At 41.4% G+C, this 26,682-nt stretch overlaps 2 protein-coding genes, 1 long non-coding RNA gene and 1 other non-coding gene across 5 annotated transcripts in view; 2 read left to right on the top strand and 2 right to left on the bottom strand.

The window, feature by feature from the left end:
* The first annotated feature begins 460 nt into the window (after nucleotides 1-460).
* TRNAD-GUC (transfer RNA aspartic acid (anticodon GUC)) lies at nucleotides 461-532 on the top strand. The gene has a single exon. It is a non-coding gene; the product is annotated as a tRNA-Asp (tRNA).
* A 408-nt stretch (nucleotides 533-940) lies between these two features.
* Nucleotides 941-8,938, bottom strand: LOC123139760 (carnosine N-methyltransferase). 2 transcript variants are annotated; one of them, XM_044559476.1, is made up of 17 exons: nucleotides 8,487-8,702; nucleotides 8,350-8,393; nucleotides 7,669-7,711; nucleotides 7,423-7,593; nucleotides 7,102-7,257; nucleotides 5,641-5,706; nucleotides 5,450-5,494; nucleotides 5,265-5,338; nucleotides 4,520-4,584; nucleotides 4,373-4,439; nucleotides 4,159-4,272; nucleotides 3,430-3,503; nucleotides 1,861-1,958; nucleotides 1,600-1,659; nucleotides 1,446-1,514; nucleotides 1,324-1,377; nucleotides 941-1,223 (listed from the first exon to the last, which is right to left on the bottom strand). In XM_044559476.1, the coding sequence occupies exons 1-17, from the start codon at nucleotides 8,655-8,657 to the stop codon at nucleotides 1,152-1,154; spliced, it is 1,443 nt and encodes a 480-aa protein (XP_044415411.1). In that variant the 5' UTR covers nucleotides 8,658-8,702; the 3' UTR covers nucleotides 941-1,151. The 2 variants fall into 2 exon arrangements, 1 of the variants encoding a protein (XP_044415411.1); XR_006469637.1 differs by lacking the exons at nucleotides 941-1,223; nucleotides 1,324-1,377; nucleotides 1,446-1,514; nucleotides 1,600-1,659 and having other exon boundaries at nucleotides 1,884-1,958; nucleotides 3,255-3,503; nucleotides 8,487-8,938.
* A 668-nt stretch (nucleotides 8,939-9,606) lies between these two features.
* Nucleotides 9,607-11,524, top strand: LOC123139753 (uncharacterized). Its single transcript, XR_006469633.1, has 3 exons — nucleotides 9,607-10,449; nucleotides 10,538-10,573; nucleotides 10,856-11,524. It is a non-coding gene; the product is annotated as an uncharacterized lncRNA (long non-coding RNA).
* A 1,707-nt stretch (nucleotides 11,525-13,231) lies between these two features.
* The window catches only part of LOC123080053 (uncharacterized), a 65,622-nt gene continuing 52,171 nt past the window's right edge, over nucleotides 13,232-26,682 (bottom strand). Inside the window, exons 2-4 of the mRNA XM_044502916.1 lie at nucleotides 14,497-14,941; nucleotides 13,587-13,680; nucleotides 13,232-13,509 (exon numbers count right to left, since the gene is read on the bottom strand). Coding sequence (XP_044358851.1) covers nucleotides 13,443-13,509; nucleotides 13,587-13,680; nucleotides 14,497-14,941 — 606 coding nt within the window. The 3' untranslated portion in view covers nucleotides 13,232-13,442. The remainder of the gene's footprint in view (nucleotides 13,510-13,586; nucleotides 13,681-14,496; nucleotides 14,942-26,682) is intronic.

Here is a 26,682-nt window from a genome sequence, read left to right as displayed (position 1 = left end):
GAACGAACTTGCTGTTTGTTGTCTCTTGGCTGGTCGCTTGCTGCTTTAAGCAAGGCGGTTGGCGGTGGCGATGCAGCCTCCCGCGCGGACGGCAGCAGGATCAGGTGGATTCCTCTCCTTCCCCATCGAGCAACATCGGTTGGGGAAGGGCCGGGGCAGCGCCGCGGCGAGGTTGCAGTGTAGGGTGCCGTGTCATGGAGGCGAGGAAAAATTTGAGGGCGGCATGATCGCGATATACGTGCTGGCCGATTTGGTTTCCAATCGATAGAAAACACTGCTTTCATGCAAAAAAAAAGCATTACAGAAAAGTTGTAGTATAGTGGTAAGTATTTTCCGTTCGATTACAGAAAAGTTGTAGTATAGTGGTAAACATTACAGAAAATCATTACAAAAAAAAAACATCGGTTGCTTGGCGGGGCGTGGCGCTAAGTAATTTTCCGTTCGATTGGACCACAAGCCAGTCGTTGTAGTATAGTGGTAAGTATTCCCGCCTGTCACGCGGGTGACCCGGGTTCGATCCCCGGCAACGGCGTTCTTTTTTTTTTTCCCCTTTCCGTTGCCCTCGAGTCTGAATATTCCCTTGCGCTATACTAATTCGGTATACTCAAAATACACCTTCGGTACAAAATTGACAATCTCACAAGGATGAAATATCATTAATTTTCTATTTACTGGTCGATCCCATCTTTTATGGAATCAATTCCTTTTTTGAGTTACACCTGGATTTGGTCTATAAATCAGGTGGGCGCAGGCAAAGATTATCTCGACAGTCTCACCTTCGGCTGCTAAAAAGCATCCCAGCCTACTGCCACTTCTTTTGGATTCGTCGTTGTTTACAGATTGATTACTGGCTGCCGTTCTTTTTTTTCCTTTCTAATATAGCCTGGTCAACTGGTCAGCCTTTTTTGTGTACATCACACCGCCGTTTGCTAAAAGTGACTCAAGGAAATCATATCACAGGATTCACAGCACAGTTTCGCTCTGAGGTTCGAGTATCAACAGTAGCATATCATGGTGCGACAATGGCGGCACCAACACATCATCCTCGTTTGTCCCAGGATAAACATCACCAATGGGTCCGGCCCAAATCACTCTTTCTAAATTTCTAACAGCTTCGACCCGAATTTCACACCAGACAGAGGATCTTCACCTCACTGGCGCTTTTTAGCTTTCGATCGAGACGCGTCCTTCCTCATCGTCCAAAATGCCGCGCGGTATCGATTCTGCAACTCAAATCAGATGCCAGAGATAAGACCGGTTGCCGTACATAGATTGAATTCAATGTTATACGTCACGTAATTCAATCAGCTCTTGGTAGGTTACCTGCATCATCGATACCATATTTGCTGTGTAAGTGGTATCTATCATTTTCTCCACCTGCAAATTGCATGTTAATAAAATCTGTGGAAGCGGCAACAGTCCATTTATAGTGCAGAAACCCTCACCTCCATCACAAATCCATAATGGTAAGCTACCCTTTTCACGTCTTCCAAACTTAGTTCGATAGACATATCCTGAGTTCAAGGAGACAAATTATGTCAACTGATAATGCCACCTTCAATTAGTATAAATAACGGGGGTCGAGAAATGAGTAATTACATCATCTGGTCCATAGGCATCAGCAAAGTGATAAAGAAGCGGACCCATGTTTACCCAGACCTGTTGATTCAAATTGCCGCAGTTACTTAGTGATTACAGTAAATAAACAAAGAGCAGGTATAATACCACTGGATAGTGGAGAAACAACTTATAGTACTAAATAATGACTTCCTACCAATCAGCTCACAAAATAACATGTGCAGTGCTGGTTCTCATGAAGAATAGATATTATAATTAAAATATTAGAGCAAGAGAACTCACTCCACCATCCTTGAGAATTTTTGATATTATCTCAATATATTCAACAATATTGTGTGCCGTATCGAGGAAGAAGCAAGTTACAACAGCATCCCATGCAGCTGGAAGAGCAGATAAGAATTGTAAGAGTGTCAAAACAGCATTTATCCAATACGCAGGTACGGACTATACAAAATAAGAAAAGTAATAATGCAAACAGTAAACAGAGAAATGCAAGAACATTGAACTCCAAGAGGACTTCAGCTTGTTGTCATCCATGAGAAAAGTAATAATGCATCAGTAGCCTACATGGTTACAGAAGGGGTGTGCTTCAGTCCTCTCCAAGTTAATAGCGACAAATGCAAATCAGATTAAATTAAAGGCTTGTTTTGCAACCACTCAGGCACCCACCACATTAGTACAAAACTGTTGACATTTTTCTTTTGAAGTTAACAAAGGCATTACTCCTAACGCAATTTATGTATTATATGCAGCCCTGAAACAAAACCAAACAAAGTAGTGGAACAAAAAATACTGAATATGTTTCCCGCATAAGCATCCTTCGTACTTCATATGTACATGATGCAACAACAGCACAGATTATGATCTGGCTGTTTAACCCAATAGAATATAAATCATGCTTTTCCTTGTGATTTAAAAGTCAGACAACCTTGACAGACAAAATCAGCTCAAATTTTCATCTCCTTTTAGGATACAAACAAGATGCAGCTTGCAATTATTAACACGTTTATATGCTTAGACAAGATGGAGTGATGGACTGACCCCATTACAGTGGCGTAGCTAGCCCAACATGCCAGGGTGGTCCACCAATGCAAAATATTCACATAAATATATTTATTTATTATAAAAAATATATTTTTCTCTATGCTATATAGATTATGGGGAAATTCCAGGGTGGTCCATGGACCACCCTGTCCACCCCCTAGATACGCCACTGCCCCATTACAGGAGTACCCATGTGTCAATAATTGTTTAATCACAGTGCTTCTAACAATCTAACCACCTTATTTCAGTTTCCTGCAGTTACATGCCTATTTAATGGAGGATTGTAGCAAGCAGAAGCACAGTTAAGCTGATTCTGAAACAACATATAACTCTTTAGTTCAGAAAGTTGTGTAAGGATTAAATTTTTCTTCATTAATGCACCTAAAACTAGAAGCTTTCCTGGTCCGTGAGAAGAAAGTTCAGTATTCCTTTAACATAATAACCAATAGTTCATGTGGCAAATATGTGCACAACAAGCCAAAGGGCCCCAGAACACTCTTCAAATCATAAATCATTTTGACCCCTATCCAACTAAAAGGCATCATGTCCAACAGTTAGGTTAGCAGAGAAATGCATGCTGACATGAATATGTGGCCACACAAGAAAGGATCGGGTCAGGATTGATGATATACGTGATAGAGTTGGGGTAGCACCAATTGAAGAGAAGCTTATCCAACATCGTCTGAGATGGGTTTCAACTCTAGCCTACCCCAACTTGTTTGGGATTGAAAGGCTTTGTGTTCTTGTTTGTTTGACCCCTGCTTTGCTTACTAAAAGCCCCAATCATAAGAGAGCAAGTGATCTTACATTCTTGGCTTTCCTCATTGTAGACCTCTACAAAATCTCCAGCACACATCGAAAATCCTTCAGTTATCCCAGCACTGTTAATGGAAAAGAGAACCCAAATACAAGTGAGCTAAATATACCAACGTGAAACATACAAACATATGACAACCAGTGTATCCGTGAGAAATCAAAGTCCACTCGATAGAAATAAAATTTCAGCTTTTGCCTACAGAATAAAAAATGCCAGCAGACTGAAACAAGCTCTATCAGTAAACTCAAATTCTAAAATGAAACAAAATTTAGATTAGGAAGTCAAATGTAACTATGCATGACACATTTTTTAATGCCAAATGCAAATTTTTAACATCCAAAAGTCAAAATTTAGTGGATAAAAAAGTTGGGCCCTCAAACTATTTCCATGGACCCAGGTGACGATTTTCAAGTTCCAGGACCTACATGACACCCCAGAAATAGTTTTGAGGACCCATAATGCACATTGATCTTCGCAAATATTCCATAAGCTGATTTGTATTTCATACAGAATCCTACAACACAATTTACCTACAGATGTAGTCAGCATAACTGTACTTGGGCCCATGGAAATACTATAATCTAAATGCACTCAATAATACATATATCCCAAATGTACAGCTTGCACCAAATGTACAAAGAATGATGCGTGGAAACACATTATTTTTGTAGAGGTGCTGACACTGAAAATAAAGAAGTTAAACACAGTGTACTCAATACCTTGAGGGATGAATATCAGGAAATGAAACAGCCCGAAGTTGATCTTTGTCTGAAAGAGAATTGCAATTGTTGTGTATCCAAGGATAAATGGTCCATTCATTGGCCTCTTGGGTGCTGATAGGAATATGTGATATTATTAGCATTATGAACACAGTTTGATAAAGATGCTGATTGCTTATAATATCTGTAGCACAGAGTTAATAGATTGGCATACTGGTTTAGAATGAAACTTGAACAGATCATCATGTAATATGAGAACTCATTTCCCTGGCTTACAAAACCTGTTCAAGGGGGAAAAATACAGAATTACAAGAAATATATTGTATTGGCTAATCTTCAACTGAACATCACCATACAGTACCCAGAGAAGAGATCTCCAGAGCCAATCTCCCAAGCCCAGCACCAGGGACTAAACATGAAGGTGGCCTGTGATTTTCAGAACATACACAGATCAGTGCTGGAAGACTAGAAGTAAATCTGGAAGGAAAAAACTTCTGTTTGTTTGTGATGTCAATGAAAATGCTTGGATCCACCATCAATAGCAACTAAAAGAACAGTAATTTCCTCCGCAGTTAGGCTTCGGTGGCATTTATCACGCGCTTCTGACCCAAGATAATAGACTAATATAGCTAAAGCCTGAAGGAAATGTGCTAATAAATAGTAGTACCAGTACGCCTGTAATCAAAGATACAAGAGTACAAAGACAAAACACAGATCTGCAAGAACATTGTCAATTTGTTCCTTCTGCATGATTCGTTGGACAAATAGAAAAATAGGAACGCTGAGCCTCACAGGATTCTGGGAGCGCTGAGCAGGTTCAAAACATGTTTTCAACATTACGGAGAAAACAATACTATCTGAAATGATTTGCCAGTTTTCATTATAATAAGCCCCAGCCCCACCCGCCAAGCAAGCAGACTAGTGAACACAAACACAAAGGAGATGACACTGTTAGATATTCCTATCAACCAACTATCCCACAACGACAAAAAACTATTGCCAGTATCCACTCTTAAAATCAAGATCAATTCTTAATCTTAGCAAATGATTTGAAAATGTACAGTAGCTCTTCATTACTGAAACAACAAGAGACAATGCATGTTTACCTGCTTCGGTCAGGAAAAAGACGATTAAGTTCCTCAAGAATTGGTTTATAGCACTCATCACGTTCAATTTGACCCTGGGACAAAAACAATTAAAGGTAAAAAGATAAACATTAGAACAGTACAGAAAAATAGAAGGTCTACATCAAGCGCATTGTAAAACAATCTACAGTTGAACAGAAAATTACCTCCTGGGCCCAGTCTCTCACAATATTTCTTATGATACATCTTACCTACATAAATAGTTAAAAAAGTGAATGCTAGATGAATCAAAGCAGATAGAATTCTGAGAAGAACAATTACTTTGTCAACGCCAAGAAAAGGAGAATGTATCAAATGCAGGCAAAAGGAGAATGTATCAAATGATAACAACAATTACTTTGTCAACGTCAACTGGAGGAACATCCAGTGGCAAAGATGGAGCCCTGCGGTGCCCTGGAGTTACCTGAAATGAAGAAAACATATTCGTTATAATCAACAGTTATTTAAACACATTATTATCTACAAATAGAAGGCACAAAAGATTATATTATAGAACAGGAATCAGTGCTTGATAAACTGAAAGTGGTTCGTGAAATGCTTTGTGATATCCTGTCCTAAACTTTATGAATAGTTCGCTGTTAGCTGAAGCATTGACTGGTTCTGCAAATTAGGAAAGCTGAACCATTTCCAATTTTAACTTAATCTGATGGGAGTTTCCTATGTCCAATCCTTAAATTTTGGTGGGGAGGCTATGGCATGGCACCGACGGCTCAATCACTCTGGCTAAGCTGCAGGTTACCTGACCTGGCGCCCCAATCACCTTCTGTACATTTCTTTTGCTGGTGGTACAGAACAATCTCTATGGTGCCAGGTTCTATGCAGGCTGGGTTGAACTCCTTGATCACCCTTTGTGCTTGGATGATTTGGAATCATCGAAATGATTGTGCCCTCAACGGGAGTTCACCTAATGTCCAGAAGGTGCTGCTGGCTATTAAAGATGAGGCGCAGCATTGGTGCATGGCTGGGGCAAAAGGCTTGGCCAGGCTGACCATGGGAGAGTCGTGGTTTGGCCATGGTTGAGTGTTGGTCATGCTTTTTCTTGCTTGTGGCGCTCTGTTTATAGCTGTTTTAGTGGAGTATGTGGGTGTGTTTGTACTCTAGGTACATTTGTTATTAGTGCAATGCTGTGCAGCTTTCCTGCGTATTCGAGAAAAAGGAACTGCATGTTGCCAGGTTCCAATTTGGCTTAAATTAGTTCAAAATTCACCCAATGAATCTTTGAACTTTTGAATAAATCCCTTAAAGGCACAAATAAACGCCATATAACCCACTTTTATGTAGAAATCAAAGAACACAGGTGAATGTTCTATTTGTATTTTCTAACACTATGAAGCTCTTTAAAAAATGTCGAACTTCTCAAAGAAAGTGACTATGCAACAAAACCCTCGACGATTGGTACCTGGAAGAAAGAGTACCAGTACATTACCTGGTTTACTCTTTGCCAGGCATATTTTTGCAATACAACCTCCTGAAATAACTTGGGGATAAATCTATTCGTCACATACCCTATTTACAGAAGAGTCTTTATAAAGCGCATTTGAGTCTAGTCCTAAATTCAGCACATATCACAATCAGAAGTTCAGAATTATCAGGGTCTTTAAGTAATGGTTAGTGGTAATATATTGACTGATGTCTCCTGAGACATATTACAAGTTCTCAAAGAGAACATAACAAGCATTTCCATGTTTGTGCACAAGTCATTTAGACATTTCAAAACAAAATTATGTCTGATAGGAATTTTGAATTATGCATAGGTGAATTATTTGGAATAAAAACGGATCTTGCAACATGAGCTTACATTTTCATCAGTAGAAGATGCAAAACAATCTGTATCTTGACAGTTAGCAGCTGCACTCGCATCTTTACCATCATTACATGATTTATCTTCACCTTGGGATATCCCCAAGTTGCAGGCAGCAGGCTGGGAGCAGCCCACCATGTGGACTTCCTCATCCTGTTTAATATAAATCAGTCAGACTATACATGCAACATAAAGGGGAATTCGGCAACATATCACCAATGCTGTAATCTAAAAATATGATAACAGACTTTTAAGTGAAAACACTCATTATCATGTTTAATGTTTTAAGAAATAAACTGATTCAGACTGAGGAATTACCTTCTTGTTCTCAGTTTCTCTAGTATTTGCACCTTCCTCTGGGCAACAATGCTGAGCAAGCAATTCAGAATTATTTATGGTATCAGCATGACTATGTCCGTGCATGTGCTCTGCACAATCATGACAATCACCATCTACACACTGACTCATGTCGAAAGGAGGTTCAAATGCCTGCAGTTCTTTCTTTTTTAAGAATACCATCACGTGCATTGCAGTTTTCATCAAACAGTCTCAAAAAGACCATACCTCAAGCATATTCATGATAAAAGATATATTCATGGATATACACCTGCAGGTAATTATGCATCAAATAACAGTAGTCAAATTGTTGAATCGATCAGCACTGTACAGTACGCTATACGCACAAAGGCTTCTGTACAGATAGTGCTACACATGGATGGAACAGGGGGGCATGGTTACCCCCATGGTAAAAAAATGTCTACCCCCGTTTTCTAATGTATTTGCCTTGGCAATACCTCACAAGTGAGGTTCTTTGTTTAACTCCTCCCTCAACCAACCACCTAGTATAAATTTTCTAGCTCCGTCCCTGTCTTACATGTCATTATCACATCTGATACTGATTTATAGCACATATTTTAAACATATCTATAATGCACAAGTGCCAAAACACTATTTATAGCACATATTTTAAACATATCTATTGAACAAGCATGGCCAAAATTAATTTGAAAAGGGTATAGGTAGTTTTTTCTTCATAATAAGCCAACGACTTGAAGATAGAGCATCATCATTAAATCCCAGATAAATACGAATAAAATGAATCAATTACCCAGAGTCATATCAAAGATCTGAAAAAGTGAGGTTTGGTGATTCCATATAGACTAAATGAATAAATTACAGTTAACAAACCACTATTTCAGATGATGTACAGCTTGAGGTGGTCCAGCATTAAGCAATATTACTTACCATCTCAGTCGTTGGTACTTAAGACCAAGGTGAAATAGAAGTTCCTAAACAGAGAAAGACATCAGAGAGCATATAGCATTATATAACCTGGATAAATAAAAAAAGGTGAATGCGGGGTGACCCTATGAAAACTAAACCTTGTGGGCAGGAGAAAGCTTTTTGAATGAACGTTCATATCTCTTGACATCTTTCTCTGCTGCATCTTGATAGCTGTTACAAAAGCAAAACAACAGTATTTTGATATTCGAAGAGAACAGGAAAGAAAGGGGGTATGCTGTTTCCATGTCTTTATCTTCTATAGATATCATTTTGTGCTATCACTAATCAATAAAAAGCAGGAAACATCGTAATTGTGTGACATCAATGATGAAACATCAAAGAAACCAAGACCTGGAAAAATATGAATGTCCTGAATATGGTGTTTTAAGTACATCCAACAGACCAACTAAATCCTAGCATTCATATCAGTTAATCCGCCATGTGCGCACTCTGATTAATATAGCCACATTTCTTGACCATCTTACACACCCTCCAACAACTTCAATCCACAACAATCAAATGCAAGAGTGCCAGGAAACTCCACATTGCGTGGTTATCTTTTTTGTTTCCCTCTAACATGATTAAAAAAACAGGCGGACCCATCCATGACGTTCGGACTGACGTGGTTGCTACCAAATCCAATCCACTATCGCTTCTCGACCATTTTACACACCCTCCAATGGCTTCAATCAGGAATAATCAAATGCAAGGATACCAGGAAACTCCGCATTATTCGTGGTTATCTATTGATTTTTTTTCCATCTATAACATGATTAAATAAACGGCCACTCCCATCCCCAACCTTCAGACTGACGTGGTTGCTCGCAATCCAATCCACTATCTGCTCCAATACATCAATGTTTACATACTGAATCTATCTTATCCATCCTGACCCATGCGCGAGCACAAGAGGGGGGGGGGGGGTGCTATTTACGAACACCCAAACAGTCGAGCACACAGCAAAGCCTTAGCCCCCGCCATCGCCACCAGTGAACTCGAACTGGGGCAACCATTCCTAAACCCTACAACTCGGAAGGAGACGACCATGGACTCGGACTGAGCTCCACCGCGAGCTCCAGTAGACCCAATCGGGCCACAGCTCGAAGCAGCGCCGCGTAACTGCCGCGCTCCCCTTCTACACGACCTTTCAATCTCGCGGCGAGGACCGGCGGCGATGGCGGCGGGGGGTGGAGAGCCCGAAGGGATGGCCACGTTACTAACCAGTAGATCGAAAAAATGAACTGGATAGAAATATGTTCTTGTGGAAGTCACGGGCATGAAGGTTTTGTTTCACTCATCATCTTCTATTTGTAGGCCTATTTAGGAATCAATTTATACTGTAGGCCTAGATCCATCTTACTTCATAACAAATATTTTTTATCGGTCGGTGGGATATGATTTTGTGAAATTACTTCCATATGAACAGTGAGAAATATCTTAATTCTCACGTATACTGCTCTCGACTCCCATTAGATTGCAGTATTTATCATTTTTGTTTTATTACACGAACCCCTTTTATTTGTTAAAGTTGGGCAAATCCATTTTTAGAGTCCTCATACGCCACTATATATTGTATGGAATTAGTTCGATGGAAATGATAATGTGATATTACAACTTATATTTGGGAGAAGGCGAGTGTGGCATGATGTATATCTCAGACTTAACATGATTTTTTAGTTTTTTTCCACCACCGAAACAATAACATATCTTCCTACACTTGGTGCTTCAGTTACCTGATTTAAGTTGTAACTATTTTAAGATGTTATTTAAGATGTTACCTGATATACAAGATTTTTCAGCTAGGTTGATAGTTGGTCTTTCTGTCCTCTGAGCTTATTGATTCATCTGATGGTGTTTTTTGGTCAGACAAGGTGGAGTTCATGCTTTTAATTGTACAGTGTATGGTTCTGTTCATATGTTTTGCTCTAATAGATTGATGAAAATACATGTCAAGCTATTTTATCACAAGATTCCTACACCGATAATTCAAATGGACCTAACATATTGGGAACCTTTTCATGGACTATCCTCATAATGGCTGTCAAATTCTTGCTTTCAGAGGTAGCACCTGAACTTAGGGATCCATTTTCCTGTATCACCAATGTATTTACTTATAATATTGTATTAACCTAATATACCTTCAAAACAGGATACCGAGACCATGTGCAAGAAGGAATCAACATTTGTAAGACACTAGCTATTTTTGGCATTCATATAACCTGTAGATAGACTGCATATGCTCGTGAAATGCTACTACATGCCTCTCCAAGTCCAATAATTCCAAGGATGACTACAACTGCGAAGCCAACACTATTATCTAAATTACTACATTAGTTACGATGAACGGGACAGTCTGCAAGCTACAACTTTGCTAATTAATATTTTTTCCTTTATAGCATTTTTCTCTGAACCAAATTGACCATTCTTTTCTCAAGGGCAAAACTAACATAAATTAATTATTCTTTAGGTACCAATGCTGAAATATTTTTTGCAAGCCTCAAGCATGGTTTCTTTCTGATTGTGAGAATGAATTTTACAAAGAGGGTATTTGAGAAGGTAATCACATAACTATACATGTTTTCTAAGCATCTAAGAGGATTTCGTGTTCAGTTTCGTGCTGCAATTTTAGAGCTTGATTCTAGAAGTAAGGGTGCCCTCCTTTGATATACCTGGTTTGTGAAGAGGTGATCGTGTGGCTGAAGAATGATGTTAATGATTGGAAGTGCTCCAACCAGGAAGCATTCAGGTGGTGCCTGCGTTGGACACATTGTTTTTTAGGATGACACCATTCATGTGGAACTTTTCGGTGAGCAGAGTAAGAGCGAGGAAAACTATGGGTTGAATTTGTTGTGCTAAAAGGACCGACATAATGCAGGTACGTATTTGGCCCTGTTTTCTCTGAGCAGGAAGAGGACATTGCGATCTCATCCCGCTTCAGTGTGTATATACTCGACAGGTATCACATCGTTGTCTTCGATCGACTCATCTTGATGCTGTCCCAGCCCCTTCTGTCACCGATAATCTTCAGGATTGGTGGGGAGGTCTCGCCAGTTCATTCCCAAAGCTAAATAATGTGGTTTTGATTCTCTTGTGATGCTTGTGTGCTATAGCCTATGAAAGCAACGCAATGCTAGGGCGTTCAACAATATCATAACAAAAATTAACAAACACGTACATTATTCGGAGAATTGGAGAAGGCACTTCAAAATGAATATTTTTTTTACTGTTTTACAGAACCCCCTCCCCCCTGCCTGGTAAATAACCCGCACTCCACCATTAAGTGACAGAAAACGAATCTATTTTTGCGTTTTAGCGGAAAAAAACTGTCGTTTCAAAAAGTAACCCGTAGTTCATCTAGAACAAATAGTCCTTTTCTAAAATATCCATACCTTTTAAACCCTAACTTTAATTTTAACATGTTATATATATTTTTTCATTAAAATGTGTAGAATATGAATATGATGTTATTTTACTTGTTAAATATTTTTTAAATACTATTTAGGCTGCAACCTTAATCAACAGCGCACGACCCATCTTGCTTTCGTACCGACACGGACTGGAATTGCAATGAACACCTCATCAAAGCCAAATTGGAGATGAAAAACCCGTCGATAACCATGCATGTACGCCTCGACAAAATATTGCATGAAAAAATAGATTTGTTATCTTATGACGAGAGAGACGCCTCACAAGACCTACTAGATCGTTGATGGCGCGCGTTGCCGCGCCCGTCTATTTCACAATAGAATAATTGGATTTTCCAGAGTTAATAAGCATAAATGAAATGCTGAAAGATGGTTATAATTCATTTGTTAAAATATAGAAGGTGCAAATAGTTGAAAAGTACTGCACTAGTCGAGCGGCCAAGATACAAAACCGGACAAACAACATTAGCAATAAAAAATGAAGCAATATCTGACATAGCAACACTAAGTAGTAACACCCCAGCACGACATGCCATATAAAAGAGTAGCAATATGTGCACCCGGCGAAAATGAGTCATACAACTTGGTTCAGGCTCCGTTCTAGTTCACTGGCCATACATCAACCCTTGCATAAGGTACTATAGATCATACACAACTAAGGAATAATAAGATGTGTGTAAGCATGGAATCACATAATTAGTTGGCATTGTCTACTGTTATGCAAGACCCACAAGAAAGATCTTGTTGTTGTACCCTTCCACTTGTTCAATAAAATGGGAGAAATTTGTATAAATACTTTGAAGCAAGAAGCATCAAAGTTAAATATTATAGCTGGCTATAAGCTAATTGTTCTATTTGCAACATAAAATAGAATATGCTAATGGTTCTGATTCCTGAGTCATACCGGGAAAAACTCAGAAATGTTTAGTGCATTGATATTGTTATAACTTCAAAGGGTGGCATTCAATCAAACTCAAGATATCATAGGAGGCCCCCACATCATACTCCATCCATAATGCCTTATAAGGCAGTGCAGACAAGAAACATAGAGGCAATGCAAAATAAGAGGTCCTACAAGATGATTCGTTTTGAGTTAGCTCAAGAAACGTGTTTAGTAAACAATGATGTATTACGGTAATGATAAAAAGAAGCTTATACATTTGACCTATCTTATTAGAAAGCATGGTTAACTTAAATACAACTGAAAGGCTGATCTAGAACTTGTAAGCAACTTTTGCATATCAGCCGCATTCCATATAATCCTTTCATTGCTTCAACGGGCAAATGAAATCCTGGATATATGAGAATCATGCAGTCACAATATCATAACAAAAATTAACAAACACGTACATTTGGGTGGTGCCATTAGGTGAAGGCCTCCTGAATATAGTCGATCGGAGATGCAAGGACGCCGACACTGGTTATACTTGTGTTTTTATTGCATTAACAATATCAAATTTGAGGTACTTCTAGAACTCCCGAAGATTATGGTTTATGGACCCTCTTGGCAGCTTGACCGCACAAAGGCGTCGAGGATTTGCATGCTAATCTCTCAATTCTGATCATCCCCAGAACACAAATTGAAAGAAAAAAACGCTTTAGCGATATAGTAGTTCTGCTTCTCCTCACTCATCGAATACTTAATATATTTTCTCCTTCTATACCTGATGCTTCCATAAATGAAAGAATTGAAGAGCTGCAAGTGAGTGAGCTTATGAATGCATAAGCATGATGCAGCTACGAAACCTTGAATAAGAAATTGCAGCGACTAACCTTGAAAAAGAAACTTCAGATTTAAGATAGTACGATTCAGAAGGTCTAAAGTGTAGCACTGATGTTACACTCCAGGCTACCATCATAAATAATCCTGAGTTTACAACAAAAACAAAATCTGAGGATTAAAATGGAAATATATTGTGGAAAATAAAAATTACTTTGTTTATTGGCACCTTATTACAGACTGGTCCCTATTAGGATGGGAAGACCTCCAGGAAAAAAAGTACATCCAAGTACTAACATCATTGATAATACAGAGCCTAGTATTGACTGTTGGATGGTATGAATCATTCCATTTTTCAGAGTTCTGTTAAGTATTTTGGGTAAGACCAGGTTTCAAAGTGTCACGCAATGTACCATTCGTACTGTTCAGAAAAGAGCATATTCATCACTTCACTTGATAGATTCAGTCAAGTAAACAAAAATATGAATCCAAGAAAGAAAATATACCTACTATGTCCACTGATCCACCAAAACCTGTCAAGAGCAAATACTACCATTAAGAACCAATATCAGAAGTAATCGATTATCCCATACTAAAACGTCAAAATAAGCAATTGACAACAATTCGTACCCACAGTCCCATTTTCTACTTAAGCTAAACAACTACTCCGGATACATAAGCGTCAAATGAACATTGTTCAGTACATCCAGAATTCTACATCCAAAGTTCTGAAAGTTGTATATACCAAACTATATCAAATAATTCCAATAAGAGACTACTCCAACGCCACAGATCGGACACACGAACAATCAACTCTTCACCCAAAGTTTCGACCTCACAACTGAATCTACCACAAAACCACCACTATTCCACATAGCCACAGATCAGAGCAGGAACAATCAAATGAACGTGCAACTGATTCGACATGAGGCGAAGAGGAAGAGGCCGTCGTAGAGGTACTATCGTACTGGCCATAGCAGAGACTGGCGTCCGCCTCACAGACCTTGTCAGGAGACCTAAACCTCCAATAAGTAGGACCACCTCCCCCCCCCCACCAACGAAGAGTCGGGGCCGCCGCACCTCCGAAGTCCACAGGGCCCTCGGAGCCGGGGCAGACCGCCGGCCCCGGCGAGAGGACCGGAACTCTCGATCGCCTTTGTATCCCCTCTAGTCTAGATGAGAAGGGGCAGTTCTGTTTCGCCGAGCCTCCCAGGTTGATAGGAAGAGGAGAGGTCGGGGACGGGGAGGAGTCGAGAAGCGTGGTGAGGGGAGATTGTGGAGGATGAGAGAGATGCAGGGGATGCTGGATCGCGATTGAGTTGAGCCACTCAGTGGGCCGCGCAGCCCAATCAACCAGTGTAGCCCAATTCTGCCGCCAGAGTGGCTGCCCTTTAGGACAGTCGGCCCACTTAGCGGTAAAACGTACAACAGCAAATCAATCCAACGACCAAGAATGACGTGGGTGTTAGATCGGACGACTAAAATCGCTAATGACGTGAGAGGGCTGGGATCAGGCTCGGTTATACTGTCCTAAATTGGGCTCTTAGTCAAGATTTTTGGGTTAGGGCCATGCGGTATTTTTTTTCTCCCGTTCCAATGACGGGCTCTTTTGCTAGTAGAACTAAAACTGAGTACATGAGGTGCATTTTCAGTACTACTAGGCATGAGGAGGAGGAGGTTAGCCTTGATGGGTAGGTGGTGCCTCAAAAGGACACCTTTCAATATTTAGGGTCAATGGTGTAGAAGGATGGGGGTATTGATGAAGATGTGAACCATCGAATCAAAGCCGGATGGATGAAGTGGCTCCAAGCTTCTAGCATTCTCTTTGACAAGAGAGTGCCACAAAAGCTAAAAGGCAAGTTCTATACGACGACAGTTCAACCCGCAATGTTGTATGACGCTGAGCGTTGGCCGACTAAAAGGTGATATGTTCAACAGTTAGGTGTGGCGGATGCGCATGTTGAGATGGATGTGTGGCCACATGAGGACGGATCAAGTCCGGAATGATGATATATGAGATAGAGTTGGGGTAGTACCGATTGAAGAGAAGCTTGTCCAACATCGTCTGAGATGGTTTGGGCATATTCGGTGCAGGCCACTAGAAGCTATAGTGCATAGAGGACGGCTAAAGCGTGTGGATAATGTCAATAGATGTAGGGGTAGACCGAATTTGACATGGGAGGAGTCCGTAAAGAGAGATTTGAAGGATTGGAGTATCACCAAAGAAGTAGCCTCATGGGTGCGTGGAAGCTTGTTATCCATGTGTCAAAACCATGAGTTGGTCGTGAGATCTTTCGGGTTTCACCTCTAGCCTACCCCAACTTGTTTGGGACTAAAGGCTTTGTTGTTGTTGTTATTGTTATTGTTGTTGTTGTTGTTGTTGTTGTTGTTGTTGTTGTTGTTGTTATCTTTGGTGACAACAAGAAATAAAATGTACTAGGTTACTAATGATTTGTCCATTGAAAATGGCATGCTTATCCAATTCCTCAATTGAATTTACTTTTCGTTTTTTATGAGGGATGGTCTTAAAAGTGGTCTTTGCTTGTTTCTTTTGACGGGTAGTGGTCTTTGTTGGATATGCCTAAGGTGAGCTTTATGGGGTTAACTTCTCAAAAGTATGGTTGCTTTTCATTCAAGGATTCCTTATGAGTTATTATCACTTCATAATTATCAACAAATATTGTAAAAAAACTACATTAAAGTGTATAGTTACTAATTCATGATCTGGCATGTACAAAATAAAAACTTCATTCTCGATTCTATGAGAATTTTTAAGAAAGTGTTTCATTTGCTTCTCTTTAATGGAAGTTTCATTTTCCCAGAATGTATCCTAATTTTTGGCCTAATTCTTCTTCTAACGATCGATTCAACCTCTGATAAAAAAGATAGACCTTGGTTCCCTCCGTTCCTAAATATAAGACTTTTTGGAGATTCTAATCCTCTATAACACTAAGCTCCCTAATTTTAAAGTGCTCACAATCAATTGAGGTCTCTAATTAAAACTGGATCACCTGATTTTGACCGGGTCAACAATCTCTCAAAGCACTCTCATTCAATTCTTTGATACTATACAATATGCTTCCTAATTTTTAAGGTCTCACAACTAATTGAGGTCTTCAATTTAAAAATGAGTCACTCAATTTTGACTGGGTCAACAATTTCTCAAGGAGCTCTTCCATTCAACTATTGTTCCCTCATTTTGAAGCTCTTCAATTTGATTGAGGTATTCAATTATGGATTTGGTTTAAGATTTTGATCGGGCCAATAGTTTTTCAAATCAATTAGCATCAACCACCTTGAAAGGACCACGATGTCGCCTAGAGGGGGGGTGAATAGGCATTTTAAAAACTTCTGCGGATTTGGCTTTATCCTAATGCGAAAATTAACTAAATGGATACTTTTCAAGATATACTAGGCTCAACTAAGTGCACCAACAACTTAATGTAAATGAGGTGAGCACAACAAGGATACTAACAAGCATAAGTAAGTTACACAAACGTACTTGAGCAATATCACAAGATATGTAAGTGTATGACACAAGTTAGCAATTCACACTAAACACAAGAATTGCGGGATATAAAGTGTAGGCCTAAATAATCTCTTCAAGGAAATAGACAACACAATATAATGAGGACAACAATATATAGTGAATGCAAGGTCGAGAGACCAAAGTAAACCACAAGTAGTGGCTAGGGTTAGAGATAACTGAAGACACGGAGACGAGGATGTATCCCGATGTTCACTTCCTTGGAGGGAAGCTAGTCACCATTAGAGAGGTGGATGTTACCACGAAGACACACCAACGCCACGAAGGCTCACCCTATTCTCCCTTTGAGACAACACCACGAAGGCTTTTCTCAACCACTAGTGGTAGACCTTGAGGTGGCCTCCAAACTTCCACAAACTTTCTGCGGGGTAAATCACAAGTTATTCCTCACCGGAGCACTTGCTCAAATCATGAATTCCTTTGGTCACAAGAGGGAGAGGGAGTGGATCTATCACTTGATTGGAAAATCTCTCAAGAACTCTCATGAATCTCTCCGGGATCTAAGATTTGGTGTAGGATAAGTGAGAGGGAGACTTTTTGTGTTCTAGGGTTCATATGAATGTGTTGCTCAACCTTCTCCCAAGGTGAAAGAAGGCTATATATAGTGGTAGTGCAAATATGGTCGTTGGAGTGTAAGTGTGTAACATCCCAAATTTTCAATTTGGGATGTTATACATTAGGTCATCATTGCATATAATATTTTATTGCATTTTGGCTTGATCCTAGAAATTCTACGCAACTCAAGGACCCACGGAGAGAGTTGGGGATTTCGTTATTTTCATATTTGAGTTTTCTCAAATTTTGAAAACAGGATCATTTGATTTTATTTATTTTATCTTCAATTATTTCGATATTAAAGATATGAGAGAGGGAATAAAATGACTTTCCCAAAATAAAGAAATATTGAGGATTTAATAAAAAAATCAAATAAGATTTTATTTTGGAGTTTCTCGCTATTTTATTTGAATTTAGGAAAAATGCGCGTTTTTCAAAATTGCATTTAGGCCCCAAATAAATGTTCATCTTGTCCGTATTGATTTTAGAAGTCGGGGAAAATTTATTTCGGGATTTTTGAAGTCCGTTTAGTATTTCTTTTATTTGTTTTTCTGCGCGTAAATATTTTAAAAAAAGGTCAAACCGACTCCGGGCCGTACCCGAGCGGGACACCGCACGGGGGGGGGGGGGGCTTTATAAGCCGGGGGCCCCTCTGCCCCCAAAACCCTACCGCCGCCCCAGCCCAGCCCGCGCTGCTGCCAAACCTACCGCTGCCCCAGCCCAGCCCGCGTTGCCGCCAAACCCTAGCGCCGCTGCCACCCTCGATCCACGCCACCGCCGCCGGAGCCACCCGCCCCACCGGAGCCGACCGCCGCCGCTGCCCGTTGACCCGCCGCCGCCACCGTTGACCCGCCCGAGGTAGTCGCCGCCGCCGCCACGGTTTTTGAGAGAAAACCGTCATGTTTTTTATATAAATCCGCAGTTGTTTTTTTATTTAGATCGGTTTTATTTTTTTTCTCGGTTTAGTTTATTTAGCGGACGTCGTCCGTACGTTCGTTTTAACGAACGGTTTTCATTATTTAGCCGCAGACAGCGAACGTTCATTTGTTAGCCTGTTCGTCCGTTTTTCTTTTTATCGGATTTTCCGCGATTATTCCAGATCGTGATTTCTGATCCGATTTTCGTTTTAGTATAACTTTTTGCTCGTTTATCGGAATCAGGCGATTCAAGCGCCTAGAGTTTCGTCTCGAAACCCTCTTTCCGTTTAACCAACTCAAACAAGTTTTTGCTACTGTAAAATTTGACTTAGGTCCAGATTAGTAAACGAAGCTTGTTTCTTTCGCCGTTTGACTTTCGTTGCTTCGTTTGGTTTGATTCTTTTTGCAAACCGGAGTTCTTAAGTTGAACTTTCTGGTTAGATCTCTTATTTGAGTTTTACCTGTGCATTAGTTGAGTGCTTATTGTATCCTTGTTTGTTTGCGATAGAGTACCCGGAGTGCGCCGCTTGCTACTTCGAATCCCTAGGTTTCACGGATCATCAGCAAGGCAAGTAACACTTTGATCATACCTCTTTACTACCCAGTTTTATTGCATTAGATCAATCCTCAAACAAATGCATGATTAGGATCTGATTAATATGTGGGTTTTGGGAAGTAGATGAGGTAGAACCTATTACCTGTTTTATTATCAAACCTTTGGGAGTTACTTCTACGTTTGCTTATATTGCTATGCTATGCTAGTAAAGATGGATTGGGTGAGTGTATCCATGACAGATGTGAGATTGTTAAATTAATGGTTTACTTAAGGTGGCAACTTAAATTCACATCTGGGTGGATTGAGGCACCTAGGGAACCCAGTGTTGCTTGTATTTTTGGAAATCCCGGGGTACCGTGTGATTCTCCTATGGACCGCCACCTAGGCTCAAAGGGATCATGAGATTAAACTTCTGGGTGCAGCCGCAAGCTACTATGGGCTCTAGCATAGTTGAGTATGTTGCGTGAGCTCTTGAAGAGGTAGACTAGCAGATGTAGGGGATGTAGGTTGGCACTGTCTACCCGGAGTAGAGAGTTAAGGCTTCTGAAAGACTGTGTCTTGGTCATCCGTTTCTCAAACACCATGTAGTGCGAGAAATCAAGCGGAGGAGATCGAGTCTTGTGGGGAAAAGTGCACAAACCTCTGCAGAGTGTATAAACTAATCATGGTTAGCCGTGTCCCCGGTTATGGACGTTTTGAGTATCTAGTACTTGGATTATCATGTGAATCTCATCATGTTACTTAATTTAAATTTTGTTGGTTTAATGATGATGTTTAATTGGGATTGAGTTGGAGTACCCTTCTCAATGTTTAACAACCACCAAGGTAGTTAAATAAAATTTATTCATTTGCAATAGGGAAAAATTGGCTTTATGCAAAACTGTAACCATAGAGCTTTCCACCAGCCATATATGCATGTCGTATAGCATATTTCTGTTCATTACTCTCTATGTGTTACATGCCAGCATATTCCATGTGTTGACCCGTTTCCGGCTACAACGTTCATGTTGCAGACTTTTCAGACAATGAGTAAGGTGCCTTAGGTCGTGATCTTATACTCAGTGATGCCATCGGAGTTGATGGACTCGCTTATCTTCCAAGCCTTCCGCTGTTATCATTATTAGATGGCCTTAAGCCATATTTATTGTAATAAGTTCTCTTTTGAGACATTCGATGTAATAAGTGTGTGATTGCTACTCTGTTATAAATCCTTCAAGTACTGTGCGTGTCAACATTACCGATCCAGGGATGACACTGATGCACAGAGATCAGACTGTTTGAGGTCTGGTGGCTACAAGATGGTATTAGAGCACACGCTGACTGTAGGACACGACCACTAAGCTAAAGCCCTAGATCACTACTCTCTCTTCTCATTTCTGACTCCTCATCTTTTCTACTCTTTTAGGATGGCGGATGCAAGGAACAAGTTCAGGCAACCGGATGAAGATACACCCTTTGGACGCCACTTGAAGGAAGTCACTAAGTACCTGAACATCGGAGTACCAAGCTTCACCGGGACCTACATCGCCACTTTACCAGAAGAGGAGCGTTGGATGATTCAAGTTCAAGTCCCAGGAAAGATTTTCATGCCCGTCACTGAGCCCATAGAGTTTTCCTTTGATGCACCAACCTGGAGTCTAGGAAAGAGCATGGCAGCTCACATCACCATGGGACGCATTGGAGAAGTTTACCACAAGGATCTCAAGGATACTATCTACCAGATTTGTGGGTGCCGAGATGAGCAATGGGAGATGATCAGCACCAGGAAGGATAGATCAATTGCAGCTTTCATCCAGGAGTTAAACCAGCACATTCGTCGCCAGGAGAACCAGATGTGCGCAGGCATGATAGATCTGAAGAAGGCTATGACCAAGATCACGGAGTTGGAGGAAGAACTCAAGTCTACACACGATGGTTATGAGGAGGAAATAGCAACACTCGTGGAGAAGAATGATGATCTGAAAAAGAAGCTAAAAGTATTTATGGGATTTCCCGTGACTAAAGGAGAAGACGATGATTGCACTTGCCCGGAGAACTATATCATCATCGATGACACTGACTCGGATCCAGACAATAGCGATGATGACTTTGTTGATGAAGCTGGAGCATATATCATGGAGTCTTCGACCGAGCAGTTTTTCTAGTCGACCACCATAACAGTAGTAGAATTCCCCCATGTATATAGTATAGTCCGATCACTTTTATAACGATAATTAGACTGTTGTATGCCCTTGTTTGATTTGATTGAAGTGATATTGTTTGTGTTTGTCTCATGTGCATATGGGTAGTGTTTTTCTCTCTATACCTCATTCTATTCTATTTTCTCATCTTTTCTAAAACCCTCAAATGCCTCCGAGACGTGACAATGGATTTGCTTTCCCACCAGAGCTCACCCAGTTGATCCAGCAGCAGAATGCATTGATGCAGTTGTTAGTCCAGAATCAGAACCAGGGGAACAACAACAACAACAACCCACCACCACCACCACATGTTGATCACTTAGTCCGTTTCTTGAGGCTGAATCTGCTGGTGTTCTCCAGTAGCACCGAGCCGATAGTTGCAGGTGATTGGCTCCGCAAGGTGGGAAGGGAGTTGACCACTGCAGGATGCACAGATGCGGAGAAGGTGTGTTTTGCCGCACATCAGCTTGATGGACCCGCAGCATCATGGTGGGAGAATTTCACAGCCACTTATCCTATCGACACTGTCACATGGGATCAGTTTCAGCAGGCCTTCCGTACTGCCCATGTTTCAGCAGGAGCTATGGCTAGGAAAAAGCATGAGTTTCGCAACTTGCGCCAAGGAGGACGTACTGTTGGCCAGTATGTGGATGACTTTAGTAAGCTAGCACGTTATGCCCCAGATGACGTTGCTACGGATGCAGCTAAGCATGAGAAGTTTCTGGAAGGACTGAATGGTGAGCTGAGCATGCAGTTGATGGTAGCAACCTTCAACAACTACCAGGAGTTGGTAGACAGAGCCCTCATGATTGAAGGGAAGCAGCAGCAGATTGACAACTGCAAGAGGAAGTATGGACAAGGGAAGTACAATTCTGGAGCTTAGCAGAATCCTCGTTTTACCCCGAACTTGGGAGGACATTTTCAGCATACCCATGGAGGAGGTAGTACGCACAACCATAGTGGCCCCAAGAATGGTAATGGGAATGGAGGAAGCAACGGACAGAACCGCACCAACCCATCAACACCAGCCAAGAGGGATCTAAGCCACATTACCTGCTACAAATGCCAGAAGACTGGACATTATGCCACTAAATGTCCTGAAGCAAAGAATGGAAATGGTAATGGAAGCTCTGGGAAGAAGCACAACCCTTTCAACAAGGGACAGGTGAACCACGTTAGCGTGGAGGAGGTTGAAGCCCAGCCAGATGCAGTAATAGGTAAGTTTTTGGTTAAGTCATTTACTGCAATCATTATTTTTGATACCGGTGCATCACATTCATACATATCAAGGGGATTTGTGGACAAGTATAAGCTGCCAACCCAAGCCTTAGGTCACCCATGTTAGTAACCTCGCCAGGAGCAGAGTATATGGCTAGTCTATGGTGTGATCGGTTACCATTAAGGATTGGTAACTATGTGTTTCCCTCAGACCTAATAGTATTGGAGTCACAAGGACTGGATGTGATATTAGGCATGGATTGGTTATCGAAGTATGGAGGGAACATTGAATGCGCCAGTAAGTCAATTTTGCTTACCACGCCAGAAGGAAGAAGGATCAAGTATGTATCCCGGCATGTGCCAAAGAGGACTCAAGTAAATTCCTTATCAGGAGTTGTATAGGAGGAAGTACCAGTGGTGAAGGATTTTCCTAACGTATTTCCAGAGGAGTTGCCAGGCATGCCACCGGATAGAGACATTGAGTTTTTTATTGAGCTTTTGCCAGGCACAAGGCCTATTTCTAAGAGACCGTACAGGATGCTCACAAAAGATTTGGAAGAAATTAAGAAGCAGATTAAGGAGTTACTGGATAAAGGCTATATTCGCCCAAGTTCTTCACCTTGGGGATCGCCAGTGCTTCTAGTAGAAAATAAGGATGGATCATTAAGGATGGTTGTTGATTATCGAGGATTGAGTGAAGTGACAATCAAGAACAAGTACCCACTGCCGATGATCAATGACTTGTTTGACCGATTGCAAGGAGCTAAGGTATTTTCCAAGATTGATCCGCGACTAGGATACCACTAGTTGAAGATTCGAGAGCAGGATATACCTAAGACGACTTTTACCACCAGGTACGGGTTGTATGAGTATGCTGTTATGTCATTTGGTCTGACTAACGCACCTGCCTATTTCATGAACATGATGAACAAGGTGTTTATGGAGTTTCTGGATAAGTTCGTCGTGGTGTTCATTGATGATATTTTGGTCTACTCAAAGAATGAAGAAGAGCATAAGGAGCATTTGTGTTTGGTACTGGAGAAGCTCAGAGAACATCACTTATATGCCAAGTTCAGCAAATGTGAGTTTTGGTTGAAGGAAGTTGGATTCCTCGGACATGTTATATCCGGAGAAGAAATAACAGTAGACCCCACCAAAGTTGTCACTGTGACAAACTGGGAAGCCCCAATGATAGTTGGAGAGATCCGGAGTTTTCTTGGACTCGAAGGATACTACCGGAGGTTCATTGAGAATTTCTCGAAGATTGCTAAGCCCATGACAGAGTTATTGAAGAAGGACACCAAGTTTAAATGGACAGAGGAATGTGAGGCCAGTTTCCAGGAGTTGAAGAAACGTTTGGTTACGTCAGCAGTGTTGATTCTGCCTGATCAGCGCAAGGATTATGAAGTATATTGCGACACTTCTCGTCGAGGACTTGGAGCAGTGCTTATGCAGGAGGGAAGAGTTGTTTCGTATGCCTCACGGCAGCTTAAGCCCCATGAGTTGAATTATGCTACACATGATTTGGAGTAGCAGCCATAGTGCATGCTTTGAAGACATGGAGACATTTTCTCATCGGAAACCATTGTGAGGTGTACACAGATCACAAGAGTTTGAAGTACATCTTCACGCAGAAGGAGTTGAACCTCAGGCAAAGGAGATGGTTGGAGCTCATCAAGGATTATGATATGAGATTGCATTATCACCCTGAAAAGGCTAACGTAGTAGCCGATGCGTTGAGCCGCAAGAGCCATGTCAATACACTCATGACCGGAGAATTACCAAAGGAGCTAGCCGAGGATCTTCGCGAGCTATGTTTGGAGATAGTTCCAAGAGGCTATGTAGCAACATTGGAGATTCAGTCTAATTTGATGGATAAGATCAGAAAAGCTCAGAAGACTGACAAGGAGATTGCTGAGATAAAGGAGAGGATGAGCAAAGGAAAAGCTAAAGTATATTGTGAGGACGAGCATGATACCCTATGGTTTGAGGACCGTGTTTATGTACCTAATGACCCAGAGATCAGGAAGTTGATTCTGCAAGAGGCCCATGATTCGTTGTACTCGATTCACCCAGGAAATACCAAGATGTACCTGGATTTGAAGGACACTTTCTTGTGGACCGGAATGAAGAAGGATATTGCAGAGTATGTAGAAGTATGTGATGTATGTCAGAGGGTAAAGGCAGAGCATCAGAAGAGCAGGATTGCTACTGCCATTGCCGATACCCAAATGGAAGTGGGACAAGTTAGGCATGGATTTTATCACGGGATTGCCCAGGACTCGTTCAGGCTATGACTCGATATGGGTTGTAGTCGATCGTTTGACGAAGGTAGCTCATTTCATTCCAGTAAATACCACCTACACCAGTGCTAAGTTGGCAAAGATATACATGACCAGGATCGTATGTCTGCGTGGAGTTCCAGGGAGCATCGTATCAGATAGAGAAACTTAGTTTACCTCAAAGTTCTGGAATCAGTTGCACGAAACTTTGGGTACCAGGCTAGAGTTTAGTATAGCTTTTCATCCGCAGACAGATGGACAGACCGAGAGAGTCAATCAGATTCTGGAGGACATGTTGAGAGCTTGTGCGCTAGATTATGGATCTAGTTGGGATGGCAATTTGCCATATGCGGAGTTCTCTTACAACAACAGTTATCAATCCAGTTCGAAGATGGCCCCTTTCGAAGCTCTGTATGGAAGGAGGTGCAGGACACCATTATTATGGGATGAAGTTGGAGACCGCCAGTTGTTGGACCGGATTTGATTAAGGAGTCTGAATAGAAGGTAAATTTGATTCACGATGGGCTCAAGGTAGCCCAGTCCAGGCAGAAGAGCTACGCAGATTCTAAACGCAAGGAGACAATTTACGAAGTCGGAGATAGAGTTTATCTTCGTGTATCTCCACTTCGAGGAGTTAAGCGCTTTGGAGTTAAGGGAAAGTTAGCGCCACGTTTTGTCGGACCATATAAAGTTTTGGAGCGTATGGGAGAAGTTGCTTACAAGTTGGAATTGCCCGAAGGATTGTGAGGAGTTCACGATGTGTTTCACGTTTCCCAGTTGAAGAAGTGGCATGCAGAGATGGCTGATATTCCGCTGAGAGATACAGTGCCACTCGAGGCGATTCAGTTGGATAGTGATTTGACCTACGAGGAGAAACCAGTCAAGATTCTCGAGTTTTCCAGCCGAGTCACCCGTAGCAAGGTTATCAAGTTTTGCAAAGTTCAGTGGAGCCACCATACCGAAGATGAAGCCACCTGGGAGCGAGAGGAAGATCTGCTCAAGGACCACCCTCACCTATTTTCTAGCCAACCCGAATCTCGAGGGCGAGATTCATCTTAAGGGGGTAGGTTTGTAGCATCCCAAATTTTCAATTTGGAATGTTATACATTAGATCATCATTGCATATCATATTTTATTGCATTTTGGCTTGATCCTAGAAATTCTACGCAACTCAAGGACCCACGGAGAGAGTTGGGGATTTCGTTATTTTCATATTTGAGTTTTCTCGAATTTCGAAAATAGGATCATTTGATTTTATTTATTTTACCTTCAGTTATTTCTATATTAAAAATATGAGAGAGGGAATAAAATGACTTTCCCAAAATAAAGAAATATTGAGGATTTAATAAAAAAATCAAATAAGATTTTATTTCGGAGTTTCTCGCTATTTTATTTGAATTTAGGAAAAATGCGCGTTTTTAAAAATTGCATTTAGGCCCCAAATAAATGTTCATCTTCTCTAGCTTGATTTTAGAAGTCGGGGAAAATTTATTTTGGGATTTTTGTAGTATGTTTAGTATTTCTTTTATTTGTTTTTCTGCGAGTAAATATTAAAAAAAAGGTCAAACCGACTCCGGGCCGTACCCGAGCGGGACACCGCCCGGGGGGAGGGGGGGCTTAATAAGCCGGGCCCCCTGCCCTCAAAACCCTACCACCGCCCCAGCCCAGCTTGCGCCGCCGCCAAACCCTACCGCCGCCCCAGCCCATCCCGCGCCGCCGCCAAACCCTAGCGCCACCGCCGCCCTCGATCCACGTCGCCGCCGCCGGAGCCACCCGCCCCGCCGGAGCTGACCACCGCCGCCGCCGCCGGAGCCACCCGCCCTGCCGGAGCTGACCACCGCCGCTGCCGCCGCCACCGCCGCCGTTGACCCACCCGAGGTAGTCGCCGCCGCCG

The sequence above is a fragment of the Triticum aestivum genome, chromosome 1B, assembly GCF_018294505.1.
Source record: "Triticum aestivum cultivar Chinese Spring chromosome 1B, IWGSC CS RefSeq v2.1, whole genome shotgun sequence".
In the NCBI taxonomy this organism is placed as follows: domain Eukaryota; kingdom Viridiplantae; phylum Streptophyta; class Magnoliopsida; order Poales; family Poaceae; genus Triticum; species Triticum aestivum.
The sequence above is the reverse complement of the archived record's forward strand: the minus strand, read 5'-3'. Positions and strand labels throughout refer to the sequence as shown.